The 18,012-nt window shown below is 38.0% G+C and overlaps 1 protein-coding gene across 14 annotated transcripts in view; it reads right to left on the bottom strand.

The window, feature by feature from the left end:
• The window catches only part of LOC139961728 (protein CBFA2T1-like), a 157,862-nt gene that overhangs the window by 72,287 nt on the left and 67,563 nt on the right, over window positions 1–18,012 (bottom strand). For 11 of the 14 annotated variants that reach the window (XM_071961166.1, XM_071961234.1, XM_071961250.1 and 8 more), the window contains 2 exons: window positions 16,673–16,860; window positions 9,137–10,682 (listed from right to left, as the gene is read on the bottom strand). In XM_071961166.1, the coding sequence (XP_071817267.1) occupies window positions 9,137–9,407 (271 nt within the window). In that variant the 5' untranslated portion in view covers window positions 9,408–10,682; window positions 16,673–16,860. Of the gene's footprint in view, window positions 1–9,136; window positions 11,955–16,672; window positions 16,861–18,012 lie in introns of those variants that run through there. The other 3 variants (XM_071961242.1, XM_071961217.1, XM_071961202.1) reach the window with 3 other exon arrangements.

Raw genomic sequence — 18,012 nt, 5'->3', positions numbered from 1 at the left:
TAATTGTCTAAACCAGGATGACTTGACTACAATACTGACAGGTCTGTGTCTAAATTTGGCTCAGTGACAGGGTAAGGGTGCAACTTAGTCATGCCTGGCAACCCACAGCTGTTTCCTGAGCTTTAAATCTGTCTTCCTCTTTCAAACAACTGAGATAAAAATCAAACCTCCATCAAATTCAACTCAACTAAAACAGAATCAACATCTATCTATCTATTGCTATATAAAATTACTAACTGTTTTTGGAGTTCTCTGATATCTGTGTTTTTCAAAGGTTTTTTTACAGTCTTCCTTGTTATTCCCTTTCAGGAGACTACATGTTTACAGATATTAAAGCTCCCTAACTCAAGATGACAGCATGTCTTGTGAACTTCTTTTTCACTTCGCTCTAAATGTTTCATTCTTTAACTGTTTTAACTGCGGGAGGTTACTCTTCTTCGTTTTTTTGGCAGACAGATATGTGATCGAAAGTTCACATGCGTGCCGCCATCAGACTCGTCACAAACAATATGGAAACAATGGTGATTATAGGCAGAGAATAAAAAAATAAACAATGCATAAGTTAACAAATAATATTGCTCTTTACAAATACAAATCAGTTCATAGCCAACTCCAAAACTGAGTTATGTTTGTAATTATACATCTAGGGTAACATTAGGCCTACACAAAAACAGAACAATAAAAAGCTAAAAAGCCCTGCATAATGATTTGGGTATCAAAGTGGCCTGTTGGGGGAGGGAGGGGATGGGGGGAGGTTGGGGAGGAAGTAGAGGGACCAAAATAAGCAAGTGAGGTATACCCAGTAGCATCACTAGTCATAATCATTGTAGGTACAGTATATACCAGAAGTAAAAAGTTTGGGAAAAAGAGAGGGGTAAAGGAACACTTGAGGAATTTTGAAAATGTCTGAACAAATAATGCTCTGTTTCTTGAAGATTAATTCTGCTAAGAAACAGTTTTTAGGCAAAAAGATATCCCTCCTCCAATGAAAAGGGTTTCGCCACTTAGAGACTACAAAACTAGAAAGAAAAAAAAACTTCATAGGGACCCATTTTAGATGTTGTTTATCTGTTATATTCCAGAAATGAAAGTGAAATCCCTGCTATTCTGATGAGGTTAATATCATGGATCATAGAAACACATGCACAGAGACAAAAGAATATTCTGCATCATATATGCTTAATATGCTGAGTATTTATAAAACTAAAAAGCTTTTGAAAAAATTGATGCAAACTACAAGCACTCGTGCACTAAACTACCTCTTGAGTTGATTTCGTCTTTTCATGAAGAAATCTACAGCAAATATATTATCGACCAATAGCAGGAAATACAGTATTTCCTCATTGGACGTAATTGGACTCAAATTGCGATCATAATATTTCACACTCCAAAGGAAAGAAATATAGAAATGGAAGAGAACACCATTACCATTTGGGGGACATGTTTTGCAGCTCTAAGGCAAAACCCAAGTAAAATGTTTCGAAATAATATATTCAACAATAATATTATAGTACTTACACAGGCACACATAGCAAATAATAAATAACACAGAGATTCCTAATTCTAATTTATTAATATAATATCAGTGGCAGGCCTGATAAGGTTGTGGGAGGGAAGGGGGCATAGCCCTGGGGGAGGGAGGGGGGCCAACATCAATTAGGGGGACCAGTGAGTTATAAGAATCAAGGAAATGTATTCTTATTTTCATAATATACTTTTAAAAGGAAAATAAGGAGATTATAAAAATTGTGGTCTAATGAGATAAACTGTGACCAGTGTCTGCACTGACTTTGAAATCCACTGGTCATTGGTTCTAGATTCAGAACTGCATCAATGGCTACAAAAATATGTCAACTCATATAACACAGGGCTGTTTCTTCCCCCTGCATCCCCCGCACCACCCACCCCGCACCCCCAACCCCCCGATATCATTTCATAGGAGTGCCATGAGAAATCCTCCACTTTCCAGATCCACAAGTTTTAAACTTTACCGAGCACTTCTCCCAAACTATCACCTGATAAACCACAGCATGCTAAAACCAGAGGAATACAAAAAACTATATAGTACTGTGCTGAATTCAAAACTGTTTACATATATATTCTAGCTGAAATGCCCAGTTTGCGCTTAACTTGACCAATACTTCGCAACTGACATTTTGACAACATCGGATGTCTTTGAACAGATAGGGAACTTGATCAAACAGTTACCATGACAACTACCCACTAAGAACTTTACTTCTTCATCTAATAGTGGGATGATTACAATCTGCTCTGAAAACAAGATTTGAAAAGTGATTTTTGTCACCAATATAATTAAACGGCTAATATTCCATCCCAGTTAAACAAATATAACAAAACAAAATCCACATTTATATATACTTCAAACTAGTTCTATTTTCATTTGATTTCATGATAATAGCAACTACAAAAAACTTATGTCTGCTGAGTGATATGAAGTGGTGTGCTCTTGAACCGAGTTAAAACAGAAAGTATCGTTATGACGATTTGACTCAATTTCCTGCTTGCTCGCAGAAGTCAAAAATAACTATGCAATCGGAGATTAAGCTGGCACTGTGAACACATTGTTCTACTACCTGGCTTTTCCACAGTGAAGACGGTGAGAGGACCATTTGGCCTCCAGATGGCTTTAGTAATGAGTTGATCAGGTTGTTATCTCTTATCAATGCATTTCAAAACCCTTCCTGCTTCCCACTAGCCATCTGTCTTCAAATTTCATTTTCTCTTTTTTTTAAGGGGTTGTATGATGAACTATAAAATATTCTCACTTCCTTTTCTGCCAGAGCAGCGTTGAAAAAATAGTCATAGCTATGCACAGGGGTGATTCTGATGTAACATACACATCAGTTACATTACAAGAAGTTATTACAATAACAAAGAGAAAACTAGGTACTGCTGCTACCAGACGAGAAAACTAATAAGCCCTGTTAGCTTATGAGAGATCAGTGTTAGTATGATGACAGAATCAGTACTGTACAATATGACTGTATATATATGGCAGTAAGTAGCAGCTGTTGGTTTCATCTTATCAACTGTCTGCTGGTGAGAGTTGGAAATATTTGTCAAAATTTAAACAATAACTGATATGTAGGCCTAGGCTAGAGGCAAAACAGAGGAGGGTAAAATATATACCATTGACCACAAGAGCATTATCAGGGGATTGATAGATGGGGGGGAGGGGTGTGCAGACAGACTACTAGATTGAGGAAGCACTTTCAAAACTTTAAAAAAATATACATTGTTATTAATGCCTCTGCATTTAATCTGGATGGTCTCAACGTTATTATTGTGCCCCTATTTTGTATTATTATTATTATTATTATTATGGATCCTTATATAGCGCAAATACTATAACATATGTATATTCAAATGCGCTTTACATGATGAAGAATAAAACAAAAATATATAATCAAACAATGACATATTTTTTTCTTCACCGACAAGTTTTTGTCCGTTCTCAGAGAGATACGAGGCAGATGAAAATTCAAACAAAATGCCTTTGTCCGGTCTTTGTTAATTGTTTTGATAAAAACCAAATCATTATATGAAAGGCAGGCATGCACTGGCAGTGGTGCAAACCTTTCCATCTGGAACTGTACATTAGTCAATACGTTAGGCTACACTTTTCACGCATGCATATCACTACTATGCTTAAATAGCACCGTTACGTAATGTAGCAATTCTGTAGCAGAGCCAGCCTTTCAAAAGTTTATCTAAGACCCATTTTTTCACTTGTTCTTTTGTAAATTAATCTGTTTTCTTTGTAAAGCGCCTTGAGCAGTGACTTTTGTCTAGATACTGATTTGGCACTATATAAGTCTCATTTCTTCTTTTTATTTATATATTTTTTTTTCACAAATATCCTTGAGTGATATGTTGCTTTGCGAGGGACGGGGGTGGGGGGTGGGGGGGTTGGTAGGGATGAATACATGACTGTACTTTACTGACTCCAGTAAAATTGTTCTCTATGTAGTATACATTGTTTGCCAACATTACCTTATGAGGTCCAGATGTTTGCCAACGCATGTGTGCCTGGTTTAATGTTTTGAACAAGAACCTGTTACTTTGTGAGCACACAGAGACCTGTCATATCTATTTCATTCGCTCTAGTCCCAATACATTGGCCGAAATTTTAACGGAGAAGTATATCATCATGACTGTGTGATTATTGAGTGGCAAGACCTTCCAGAGGAGAGCATCCGTTTGGCAGTAGCGTCCATAAAAGGATTGCATTTAGTTTCGTATCCTGCTCTTTTGTCCGTTGAAGGATGTGAGGAGTTGTAACAAAATATTTTGCGACACAGCTTGATAATATTGTGACTCTTTCTGCTTAGAATATTTCAACGAGAGTGATACAGAAATCCGCTTCCTTCCATGTTCTATATTGGTAGGAAACACAGCACTTCATTACAAACGTGATGCCCACACGAAAAGACCAAATTGTCTTGACATTTAGAACTTTGGGAGTGATTTAGACCATGACTAAGGAAAATTGAACGGTATTATGGCTCGATTTGTTTCCTCGTATGGTATACATTGGTGGTGAAAGACACGATACATTTTACCAAATTTGGCAAAAGCAGGAGACAAACCGCCACAGTTTCCAAGAGAAATGTTACATCGAAGGAATTACGTACCAATTAAATACACCCCCTAGCTACAGCAGACCTGCCTCTGTATGGTTATGAACTGCAACTATGCAATATCACTGTAATATGTTTACTATGCTGACATACACACACACTTAGAGGTGGCCTTTCATTACGACTGAGGACACCATTGTTTTCGCCATTGTTAAAGACCAAGTACCCTAACCTCAAACAATATACACTCTAACAATATAATTCTCTGAGGACCAGACCTGGTGATTCTTTCGATTGACATCTGAAGACTTGGAATTAAATTCCTTGGAATATCAAAAAGTATGTTATTTTCACAAACTAGAAGAGGGATTATATGCTATTTTAGGTGATGACCAGAATCGATGACACTTAAAAGCCACACTCCATACTGGTATGCAATGCAGCATTGTACAGGAAAGACTGGGTATCCCTGACATTAGTTTATACTCCCTGTTAGGTATGCCATGAAAGGATGAATACCTCCACATCTCCTTCGTTCCCTCCCTTCGTGTGTTCAGATGCTCTTAGCGAAATAATCAGAAGAGCTCTTCAAGAGCCGTCAGTAAACATCACAGACTTTGTCTGTTCATCATCAAAAAACCAAGAGATAGGAAAGATTTATCAACTTAGAAACAATTTCTCTACTTCCACAAACAATATAAACTGTCATTCCAGAACGATAATGACGGTAAGTCTCACTTCCTCTTTATCAATCACTTTGGCAGAGAATATAAAACTTTTATCCCCTTCATAGAGAGACTGAGCAAATGTTTATCCTTTTCATTCCCTCTAGAAATCGAATCTGGAAATATATATGTTTTCTCCTTGGAAGTGAATTCTTACAAAGTGTGAAGAGAAACCTTACATTTTTTTCAATCCCTCGGGGGGTTGGAGGGGGGTAGGGTGCAGGGGGGGTTGAGGGAGATATGGAGATATAGACTAGGCAAGTTTTTACTTCTTAACTTTATAGAAGTATTAAACAAGGACAACCAGATAAAGCAATAAATAGCAAAATCTCATGACTTGAATATTTTAACTATTAAAAATGGCTTAAAGCAGATTATCATCCTATGAGAAAAAAACAAATAAGACAACAACAATAGAAGGCTACCACAAGAAACTACTCCAGTTTTATATCCCTTGGAAAACCCAATAGGCAAATTTTCCCCTCGAAACAGTGAGACCTAAGCTGGGAAGGTTTTAAAATCCCTTGGAGCGAGTTCTAGTCTTAATTCTGCAGGAGTACTTGTATGTGAAGATCCAGGTGAAAGAAATTATCCCAGCAGGAGGCCCACCAGTAACATACAAGACCCATAACAACATTCCATCAAGTACAATGCCTTTGGGTCAATTGCAAAGTTCAACAGGGAGGGCGGCAAGGAGACGACGAAGGTGTCAAGGAATTAGATGCACACAGGTATTACTACAATTGTCATGTTAATTCAATTTTAATTTTAATAATGTGACCACTGAAAATCTACTGCATGTGGCTAAATGATATATCAGGACCGCATATTTAAAATATTTCAAACGGAAAGGTGTGTCTTGGTTCCACAGACAGATGAAAACGCAAATTTTACAGGACTGTTAGGAATGCAGTCGGGGAGGGGAAGAGGATGGTGGTATGAGAAGTAGCAAACAGTCATTTTTTGAATGTTGTAACCTCACTTTACAGACAGGGCATCAAAATTATTAATAACCCTTTAAGCTAGAGGGGAGGGAAGTTTGGGGAGAGTGGGGGGGGGGGGTGTGATTTTTCTCATTTCATTTTTATTTACTTTAAATCCTATTTTAACTCATTCATATCTGAGGTGAAGTCAGGAGGGTATGTCCGAAGTTTGCATACAAACAGCTAATGTTAAGTATGATTTTACAGATATTCCTATTCATTCCTTCAACCCTTCCCTTCTCTATAAATGTACATGATTTAGTTAGGTCCCATCAGTATGCTACTCACTATGTGCATGTGTTGCTGGTACAACAGATTTGCAGGGTTCTTACATATTTAATTATAAGACAATTTCAAGTACAAGGCCAAATCCTTAAATATATGAAGCACAAAATGCATTAATACCATTGGGACTTCCAAGAGAAAAAATTATATATTGTTACTCATTTTTCATGTTTTTTTTTTATGTAATTCTTTTTTTTATGTCATTCATTTTCAGTGCATATTCATTCAAAACTTTGTTGTGTTTTATGAAAGGAGATCAAAGACATTGTAAAACTTTAAAGAGGGATTAATAGACCTCTGTATAAGCAACAGAGACCGATTCTTGGTAAAAGCAGGTTCTTCAATACAAAGAAGAACTGTTACTTGAATAATCCTCTGTCCCTATCACCCCCCCCCCCACTCTCTCCTCTCCCAATCTTCAACCTCCTTTGGGAAACTACAACCAGCACTGCAATATACAGTTCTTAAATGAAATTTATTAATGATACAGAAAATGTGTTATATATCTTTAGAGGATTAAAATATTTTGCAAGGGTCATCAGGTGGTCTGAGTTGATTATTTGCCAACCAAAGACTATCCATACAGAGGTTGTGGTCAAAGACTGGGTTTACTAGCAGATCAAAGAAACTCAAAGAAACTCAGTAAATTTGTGGTTCTTCTCCTTATACAGTATCTTCAGTTCATCTCTTAGAGGACAAACTAGTACAGTGCTGGTCCGACAACCAACAAAATTTTCCTAATTTATAATATAAACTCTGATTATTTGGCCACTGGTGGGTGCACAGACCTTTTTGAGGTGATATTAAGGTCACTCAGAGTTGAAAGTGTCCCACAAGTTTTTGGGACTTTGACCCAAGAAAGCCATTTAAAACAAACAGGTGCAAAATACTGTGAAATGCTTCTCAACAAAAGTTCACGAATGAATGTCGTGAGTAAACAAAGTTCACGAATGAATATGAGTAAGTCAGTAAAATTCGCCTAGCTTGAGATTTTCGGTGAACCAGGAATAAATATAAATACCAGAACAGTAATACCACCCTTTTTGACATTCTTAACTTGTAAAATGTTCAATATAAAGTAAAGATTTCCAATGCGTGTACTAAATTAGACAAAGGAAGAAAACAAGGAGGCACAACAGTTGGACCTTCGTAAACTATAAATATGAAATAAAACTGTTAGCAAACTGCTTATCCACTAGAGAGCCTGTGTAATAGAATGTGTAAAAGTAAGTTGGCCTGACGTTTCGATCCTAGCAGGATCTTCTTCAAAGGCTGAATGACAAGTAACAGTAACAGAAGGGACAAAAACACGCACAGAATACAGACAGGTTAAAGAGCACGGTGAACACAATGAGATGGATGAAAGGGGATTAAAAGTAGAAAGCAACAGGAGAAGAGGAGAGGAAGGAGATAAACTGTGGAGGGACAAAGAGAGGATCATCCATCTCATTGTGTTCACCGTGCTCTTTAACCTGTCTGTATTCTGTGCGTGTTTTTGTCCCCTCTGTTACTGTAACTTGTCATTTAGCCTCTGAAGAAGATCCTGCTAGGATCGAAACGTCAGGCCAACTAACTATAAATATGGTATCTATTGTTTGGCTGCCTAGTTGGAAAAGACTTCTGGAAAGAAGCCATCTAATTGAAATGCAAGATATTTTTTGTTTTATAAATTTCAGGTTGTAGTTAGACTGGAGACAGAAAAACTTTTGATTTTCGGGGGATTCTTCAGCCAGTCACACATAGAGTCTACACTTATATAGTGTAGAAGATCAATCTATTGTTAAATCCAAATTTCATATTGGAATTTTTTTGTCAATTTGTGAAATTAGATGTTAATGATACTCCTCGTAGCCATGACGATTGAGATTCTTTCCTTCTATTGTGTTTCAATTAGTTACATAATTAATAACTGACACTACAGTTGGATTAGGATCAAATTGCCAGGCCGACTAAATATTTCAATATTTGCATACATTAACCCACAAAGGCTTCTTACAAAGTATGCGGATAAGGACTTCCTTTAATTGTTGTAAAATTCTCTTCACAACACTGAAGGCAAAATTATCAAAACTAGTTGACATTTTGAAAGAGAATCTTCCGAGGTGTTTGTTTGAAATATAGTATGCATTTTAGATTCTGTAGATCTGTTAAATCTACAATGTGAATAAACAGTAAAAGATGTCAATAGGATACCACAACTAGCAATCAAACACCCAAAACTGAGCCGTAAATCTTGAGCAAAATCAATGAGCTCCATTTTATAGACAAGTTGTAGAATACATCCACATTTTGAAATGTAACTGATAGTAAGGAAAGGTGATCTTGCCTTAGGTACACAAAGGATTAAAATTCAGATTGAATGCATGCAACCAAAAAAAAAGAAGAAGCTTGTCCAGGTTGGAGCGACTTTAACCGTAAACATACATATAAGCTTAAATACTTCCCTCCTCTCCCCCTTCCCCCCCCAAAAAAAACCCCACCCCCCCAAAAAAAAAAAATTGGCACTGGTTCAAATGTTTCCTAAAATGTTTTCAATACTCACTAGATTGTCGATGAAGTTCAAAACTGAATATGCCGGTAGCTTGGTAACAGTCTTGATTTCTCTGTGCCCTGGCTTGCATGAGCTTTGATAGAGATATTGGTTTGTGCTCATTGATCACAGTACAAGTTTGTTGGGTGACTGGTCCACTGCCATTCCCCATCTTGGAGGTGGTAATATTAGAAGAAGGTGAGGAGGGCTCCGTTTCCTTTTCAACTTTCACCGTGACTGCAGGTAAAGGCAAAGAAGAAGTCGCTGAGTTTGTTTTCTTCATTTTTAGCACAAATTCATCGGAGAAAGTTTCCCTTGCAGAGCAAGAATTGTCATGGATTCTAACTGCATAAGGAGGCCGAAAATGTTACCTGTGGTTCGTACGAATTATTTTAACGCAACTTTTACTGCCCTTCTTTCCCGATCTCCGGCACACTAAATTTCTATTTCCTTTTAATATTTCCACTCTTTTTCCACCAAAAATCATGAAAGTAAAAACAGGCTTATTTACTCAGACGGTTGAAAATTCACTCGTCTTTGGGTGTGCAACAATTTTAATGTCATTTATGAAACACTACCGAAGCAATTGACCTATATAAAAAACTAATAACAGCACACATATAAACATGAAGCACAATGAGAACCCATATAGTATCTTGCCCGTACTACAAACGACAATACCAGAATGAAGTGCACTCCGTTTTCGAAAGTACTCAAAGAGATTAATCCCGGCATCACAATAATGAAACTCTCTAACTTCCTTTAGTCCAAAAGCGAGTCGCCACGAAAGTACTCCATGACCTTCCTAGTTCGCTGTTAAAATCATTAACTAGACATTCATTCCATCGGTTTTCAAAAGTTTCCAAACAAAATCCGCAGATATCACACAAAAAATTGGTTTCGCTGTTCCGTTTCAAACAAAAGAAAGAAAAAAAAAACTTCCAAATTTGGAATTGGTATTCATTAGCTACAACTTTGTCGCTTTATAAGATCAATTTTTTGAGTAGACCTTGGATTTAGTCCTAGTTTTATCATCGTCATCATATCCAGGGATAAGCTACTGCAAGGCATGGATACGGATTCCCAGCATATATATATATATGTATGTATGCTACACGTTCAGGTAAAAAATCCTCGCAAGCCTTCCTTATCCTCCTCCTGTCACAATTCCTTTGCTTTTAAATCATTCAGCTGCTTCCAACTTCCTGAGAAAAACAACCTGCAACATTCACTTATCTGACAAACTCAGCCACAGCTGCACATACACACTGCCAACAGAGTAACAATTTAACAATTTATTTCCAGAAGAGAGCACAATCCTGGGCTGCTGCAGCACACAATGCCGATCCTCCGATTCCCAACCGATGAACTTGACAGACTGCGTCTCAGTCGTAGTAGTTCCGTTGAAGAAGAATCCGTCGTGGAGGAGAACTGATGAAGATGATGATGATGATGATTATGATGCTGTTGCAGCCAGTGCTACTACTGCTGCTAGTAGTTCTAGCTGTGAGGGTGAGAGTTCCCTGTGCACTCACGAGAGATGCTCTTCAGCAGACTCCTGAAAATGAAGAGACATTATTACCAACACGCCTCTGGGAATGGACACATCTGCTTCTTGGCTAATTATTTTACGGAGTGAAAAGAAGAAAAAAAAAAAAAAAAAGAGAAGGAGAAAGAGACAGAGAGAGGGAGAGGAAAGTCTTAAAAAGGAAAAAAAAAGAAAAAAAGAAGAAGAATGAGAATTTCCTGCGTTTGATGTCGGGGGGGGGGCTGTGAGGAAGGTCAGGTGTGCACGAAGAAAATTATCCCGAGTGTTTCCAGTTGCGGAAGATACGTCTGTGACTGCAAGGAAGTAACCACTTAATTAAAAAAAAAAAATCTGCTGGATCATCCGAAATGCTTTTTCAGTCTTTTGACGTGACTGACCAAACCCCCCAAAAAAGACTAACCAACGAGTCAAAACAGCAGAATTCACACAAAAACCGAAAAAAAAAAAGATGCAAGAAGATATCCGATCGAATTGGGAATGGCGTGCGGCCTTCTGTGTCCTAACAGAAAGATAACGAAAGTCCCTATTAGGTAGATAACGATATCCTTTTCACATTAAACACTTCCTGTTCACATGAAAAGTTTTCTCTCTTTAATACAGGATAGCCGGTGGAATATTTGTGCAAATAATTGTCACAAGACACCAAATTGAAACCAACTGAGATCTACAAAGACAAAACAAAAGAGGTTGTTTGGTCCAAGAAAAGATGGTCTGATTTAAGAATAAAAGGGTAAGGTAGATCACAAATTCCATCACATTTTCTGAATATGTTCATCAAGTGCCACGGGTCGGTGGTGCTCTGTTGTATCTTCCAGATTGAATTAAGAAGCACGGCGAGTGTTTTCAGTCACCAATTCTTCCAGGATAATAATTTTGCTGACTTTTTACCCGGTAGTGTTTGAGAGAAAGTGGGATGAAAAACAAGAACTGTCAGATGGATTAAATACAGATGGATTAGCCATAAAGTAATAATCCTCGGAAGGCCTGTCTGTAAACTGAAAGGAAGAAAATGCTCTGTTAACTGTCCAAATGCCCCAAAGTAACAATTTCTCTTTTTGCCTTTTTTTCCTTTTCTGTTGCCGTGATCGGTGATGTAATCAAATTTTTTTCCGAGATTTTTCGACCTCCCCTCCAACAACTGGTGGGGATGCGAGACTGCAGGCAAACTGCTCTTACTAAAACTGTGTGGCTGTGGGTGTCTCTTCAGACAAGTTACTAGGCAAAAATACTACTACAAGTCTGTTTTCAGTCTGCAAAGCTTCAAATAATTCTCTACCACATGTCACACATGGGGAGTTTTACCATTCTCTCTTCACCAGAGCCCTGTGTTATTTTCACCTCCCCAGCTGTTGGCTATAAATCCCAGGCATTCCATTGCCTGCTAAGTGAGAAGTAGTCCAGCTGTCCCTGCTAATAACCAGGAGTGATAAATCTGTATCCTGTGGGGGGAGAGAGAGTGTAGAATATAGGAGTAGTTGTGATTGGTTCAAGCTGTTCATACTTGCTGCAAATTGTGATATTACATGCCCGACTGTCAGGCGGCCACTGTAAACTGCAAAGTGCATCCCATTCAGACTCCTTTCCACAACATGTGTGTGTGTGTGTGTGTAAACATGCTTTTCGTTTGCGGTCAGCCCAAAACCAATATGTTTGGTAATTGGTCAATAACAATTTTTCTTTATCCGGGAGGGGGAGGGGGCAGGTGGGCGTGGGGGAGGGTAGCAAAAAGCGGCAACTATGCATACTGTTCCTTTATTGTTTAAGAATCAAGCATGTCAATCTTCTTTCAATCTGTGAGAGGACTCACTGACTCTCAGTGTATGAGGATTTCAGGAACTACCATTATTCAGGCAGCATATATATATTATATATATTCAATTATAATAAAACAAACATCAGCTATTGACAGTGTCAATGAAAACAGTTTTCTGCTAACAACATAGACTTTTTCAAGAATGTAGTGGCAAAAGCCAAGACAATCTAGCTGAGATGTTATATGTGTTAAATTTCAAAGAGTGGACATGTAAATTACGAAAGAAAATCCCTTTTTTGTCCGCAAATTTCTCAGATAGGTAACTCCTTTTAAGGTGTACTATGAGGGACTGTTGAAACAATTGTTCCGGGTCCAATATCTGCCAAACATCTTTTTACTTGTATAAATCAAAATCAAATAAAACGCATGTTATCCGTTGTTGCATATAACATTTTGACATGCCATACCAGAGATAGTAATTCCCTTGCATGCTTAATGTTTGCAATTTCACAATTGAACAGAGGTTACAGCTATACTGTAACTAACTGTTTACTACAATCTAACAGCCTTCAAAATGCTAGGCAACTCCTCCAAGATTCAACCAATTCTCCACAAACATCAATATCCTGGATTGTCCTATTTGAACATGATGAAACAATACTCATCACCCAAACAAAGGTGCAATCAGCTGTTAATTAGTTTAATTACATGATGATAATAACAACATTAACATACTATCTGATATGCAAACTACTGTCTGCTGAAAAGAAAAAAAAAAGTTTAATCATCCATCGACCTTAGGTAAAGAGGGTTGATACTGGCATTGTGAAGTTTCGTCTCTCGGAACAAAGTAAAACCCAAACGGTGCATTCACTTAAGTTAATTAGCTTCATAACTTAATGACAATAACAGTATTCACAACACAACTGCTATTCAAATTAAGACACAGTGGTATAATAATCTGTGAAGTTTGCAGGTGTATAGACTAAGTGTGGGATAATTCTATTAGGTAATGCAAACTGACTTTTTAGAGGTGCAGATAATAGGTCCACTAAACAAGGGCAAGAAGGGGTGGGGGGAAGGATATTTTCAGGGTCCCTGGATAAGTTTTGGTTATGAGAGTACATTGCAAACACAAACAACAGATTTTGTTTTCGAGTTTTCACACTGCAGGAGACATTTGATCTTGTAAACACAACCTGCTATGTTCATAACAAGAGTCAAGAAGTTGCAGATAACATCCTTTGAAGACCCTGCTCAAAGTTCATCAGAGTAGTGTCATCAAACTTTTGTTACAATTGGCAACAATTTGATGTTACAAATTTCGCAAAAATTTTTAATTTCTCAGAGGCTTTGACTTTTACAAACTTATCCCAAGGTATTTTGGGTGCTTTTAGACTATATCCGATCTGATCTAGATCTGATCTCGATGTGGGGATCAAGACTGTAGTGTAAATGCAATTCAGATCTGGATCAGATCCTCTTATTTTGATGCTGGCAGAGACCAGGATCTGATCTCGATGTCGAGATCAACCTCTGTAGTGTAAATGCACCCGCATCACTGGTGACCAGATATATGCGGTTATTTGACCTCGCACCCAGTGTATCGTTGCATGTCTCGCATGGTGAACTGCCATCGTTATTCGTTTGTTTAATGATAATATTAATAACTATCCAGAACCAGATTTCATTCACTAGTTAGACAATTGAATCTACCTTTATCAAGATTGAGAGTTCTAAGGCAAATCCATTATCCAATGGTCTTTGAACATGAACAATCACAAGTCAAATACAGTTAACTGTGACCATTTGTTTCTTGATCTGCATGGTTTGGAGAACATGCAATATACACACATTATAAAAATGAGCGCAGGCAAAGGCTCCATTTATCTATAAAAGTAGGACCACAGACTTAGGAACCAGTTTGTATCTCTCGCTTGATGGGGAGGGGGGGGGGGTACCATGGCACAGAGACCATTTCACTCTGGAATGTATAGGCTCACAGAGTAAGGAAAGTCTCACAGGCACTGTAGGTACCAATAATATCAAGAAAGAACAGTCTTTCTATATGTGACATATAGACACATTGATATCTGAATAAAAGGACATTTTCTTTTACCAATTTAGGGCTAGCAAATCATTTTCATAATTGTTATTAATGAATGACAGTACATTACACTGTTTATAATACACTTTGAATTATTTTCACAACTGCCAAAGCAAAAGTCATCTAGTAAAAATCACACAGAAACTGACCATTTTTGGCGATCATTTGAGATAACCTGTTGATCCCTTGAGCAACTTAATTCCTGGATGATTGTATGTTTTGGTGAAGACCTACAGAGCCCCTTCACAAAACTAAAACTGGACTGAATCTGACCAAACTATGTTCACCAAAAGAAAATTATACCATTGGAAAATTCACAGGTTGATTGTAGCTATAGTTTGTAGTTATCATGCTAGAAAGGTTTACAGACTTTGGCACCTGTTGACCTCAAAAACTTAAAAGGTCGAAATTAGCTTTTATGACAATACCCAACACTCTTCCTCTCTTCTTTCTACAAACCCCCTCACCCTCACCCTCCCCACTCACCCCTCCCCACTCACCCCTCCCCACCCTACCCCACCCTTCCACTCTCCTGCCCCTTCGACAACTTATCCAGACTACCTAAAACAGGTTGAGACCACCTATCTGATGGAATATAATCATAATAGCAATGAATACATGGTTAATGTCCTTCATGTCCAATCCTGGTTACTAGAATGGTCCCAACAGAAGAACTATAACAGGAAACATAGCTCTGAGGGTCACAACTGCCAAATCTAAACTTCACTCTTTTTTTTTTTTGGTCTCTTCCTATGTTTGTGTTTTAAGTTATCTTTATAACCTATTTCCCTAAAGGACACTCACAGCTTCCCTCCTGAAGAAGAAAAGTCCTAAAAATAAGTGTAGTGACCCTGTGAACACCTGCAGGATGAGAGGGATGTTTACATCGTTTTGGCACAGGCAGAGCAATCAAACATTACCAGTAAGATCAAATACAGGGTGACATTGGGGCACATGTCAGCTCCAAATCTATTTTTAGGGCTCACACAGTGTATGTAACTTTATGTCCAGACCAAATACCTTCCCTAGCAGATGCTGTGCATTTATTGATGGCAGTTCGTGATCGTGGAATTTAAACCTCACCCAGGTTTGACACTTCTGGTTAAATTTACTACTTTGCCAGTCTCACATAATTTACAACAGTTGGAATTGTGCATCAAAAAAAGTGGTCGCATGACACAACGACTTTAACCTTGAATGGGCAAACTCCATGTATTGTTCGTTCGCACGAAGTACCCATATATCACAAATTACCCATATTATGAATACTTGGTGTGCTCATGCACATATTTTAACAGCGGCTAGGATACACTCTATTGCTTTTACTTAATTAACAGTGTATTAAGCAAATGTCCAATTACACTACTCAAGATTCTTTTGAAGAAAAGAAGAAAAAAAAAACGTGCGAAAAGTTCTACTACAATGATTCTTCAGTATAAGAGAGTGATAAATCTTTTGAACATTAACTTGTTGAAAATATGAATTTTGTTCTAAAATATTGAAATGTCGGATATTTACGTTGCTTCATGCATTAATGGCTCCCTGAGAATATACATCCTACACCTTATACATGCAAACCTCAACCCCCCCCCCCTACCACTCTCACTTCTCTTCTTGAAGAAAAGAAGTGCTATTTATATATATCTCTCACTGATGTCCAAAGACAAAATGTGTATACTTTTCTAGACTTCTCAACAAACACTTATCATGGTCCAAAAAAAGTATCAACTATCTCATAAATATTAATTAAAAGATGTAACACTCCTTCTAACCCCCTACCCCTCCCAGCCCCATTTGCATTTCTTCCTCTCTATCCCTCCCAATATTCACAAAATCCTCTGACAGTATTTAGGCCTATAGTCTACCATCACCACTAGGATTAAATAGATATGCCATTTTTCATAAGGCTGTATTACATTTTTCCTAAATTTTGTCTACTTTGTTCTTTTTTTCAGTCACTTTCTCATTTCTCATATTGAAATTACATCATCACAGTTTAGTAAGTGCATTGACTTAAATAGTACCGTCTTTAATACTAACAGAACACCCTAAGAACAAAACAAAACCACAACAACAACAACAACAAAAGCAAAAGCAGATCCATAAAGTAATTGCTAAAAAGTAAACAATCAGTTTTACCTGTAGCAAGAAGAGCCAGCAGAGATAAATTCAGTCGATGTACTCTCACACACACATGCCGAGTATCGACTATGAAGACATGCTCGCTTGCATTTTGTAGCTCCCCTCCTGAGCAGGCCTGGTCTATGTTTCATACTGATTTTTGTAGGTACCATGTGTGTGCTGGGAGATGTTAGAGTGTGCTACAGCTGCAGGGAGAATGACAGGCAAAACAAGTATATATCTCAGCTATGAATGATTGCACATGTTATGAAAATGATTATCATATCAATACATCTAAAAAAAAAATTAAAGAACATTGTAAATATTAGGATAACATAAACTGCTGTCTAGTGTGACTTATTAAGTGGTTATGATATATTTACTTTTGTCACAGTGCAGGATTTTAATTTCTTGTGAGCAAACTTTCCAGTTCCTAAAGGAGATCCCTTTATAAATATATTACAAGTTTGGGATCCTCCTCCTCCTTCTCACTTGTCATGCTTTGGTCTCTGAATATGTTCAGGGAAAGCTCTATGCACAGACAGGTGGGAAACATTTTACGGGATAGGGATGAACAAATTAGCTTCTTCTCTATTGTAATGATGGGTGAGGTGAGAGGAAGACCACCACTTCCTCTAAGGGATATTACCTGTGTTATTTGAACATATAACAACTAATCATGGTCAATAGTGTAGTATAGGTCAACCAAGATACTGGGGAAGAGGAAGGGGAGGGCAGGGAGGAGGGGAAGGGGAGGGCAGGGAGGAGGGGAAGGGGAGGGCGAGTCTGTCTGTCTAACCTGTAGGGTGGGTCTGTTATGTTGTGTTTTGTAGTACTTTATCAAACACCAACAGAGTGGGAAAGAGCAGAGTGTGGGAGGGGAGTTCTTATGTCTGACTTGTAGGGTGGGTCTGTTATATTGTGTTTTATACTGCTTTATCAAACACCAAGAGAATGGGAAAGAGTGGAGTGTGGGAGGGGAGTTCTTATGTCTGACCTTTTGGGTGGCACACTAATGCTATAAACTTACCCCTGGCAAGGTAAATATATGATAATCCGTTGGAAAACACATTTTGAATGTTGCATTTGTGTTCAATCAGACATGGATAGGGAGGAATACACTTTATAGTCAGATCAATACTTTCCCTCTCCATGGGAGTATTAAAGGGTGTGAAGACTCGCGCAAAAAGGAACGTCTAATGCCGGTAATCTGACCTAGTTTCGAATGAGGTGCAACAGAAGTGTTAGACACCACCATCTATCCCAGAAAATACGCACACAGCTTGCTACCGTCGGTAATTAGACCCTAGTGTACAATCAATACATACAGCTGCGGTCAATACCCACAGCACACTGTA

Source organism: Apostichopus japonicus, chromosome 3 (genome assembly GCF_037975245.1).
Source record: "Apostichopus japonicus isolate 1M-3 chromosome 3, ASM3797524v1, whole genome shotgun sequence".
In the NCBI taxonomy this organism is placed as follows: Eukaryota; Metazoa; Echinodermata; class Holothuroidea; order Aspidochirotida; family Stichopodidae; genus Apostichopus; species Apostichopus japonicus.
Note: the sequence above shows the minus strand (reverse complement) of the source record. Positions and strands in the feature narration are given on the sequence as shown.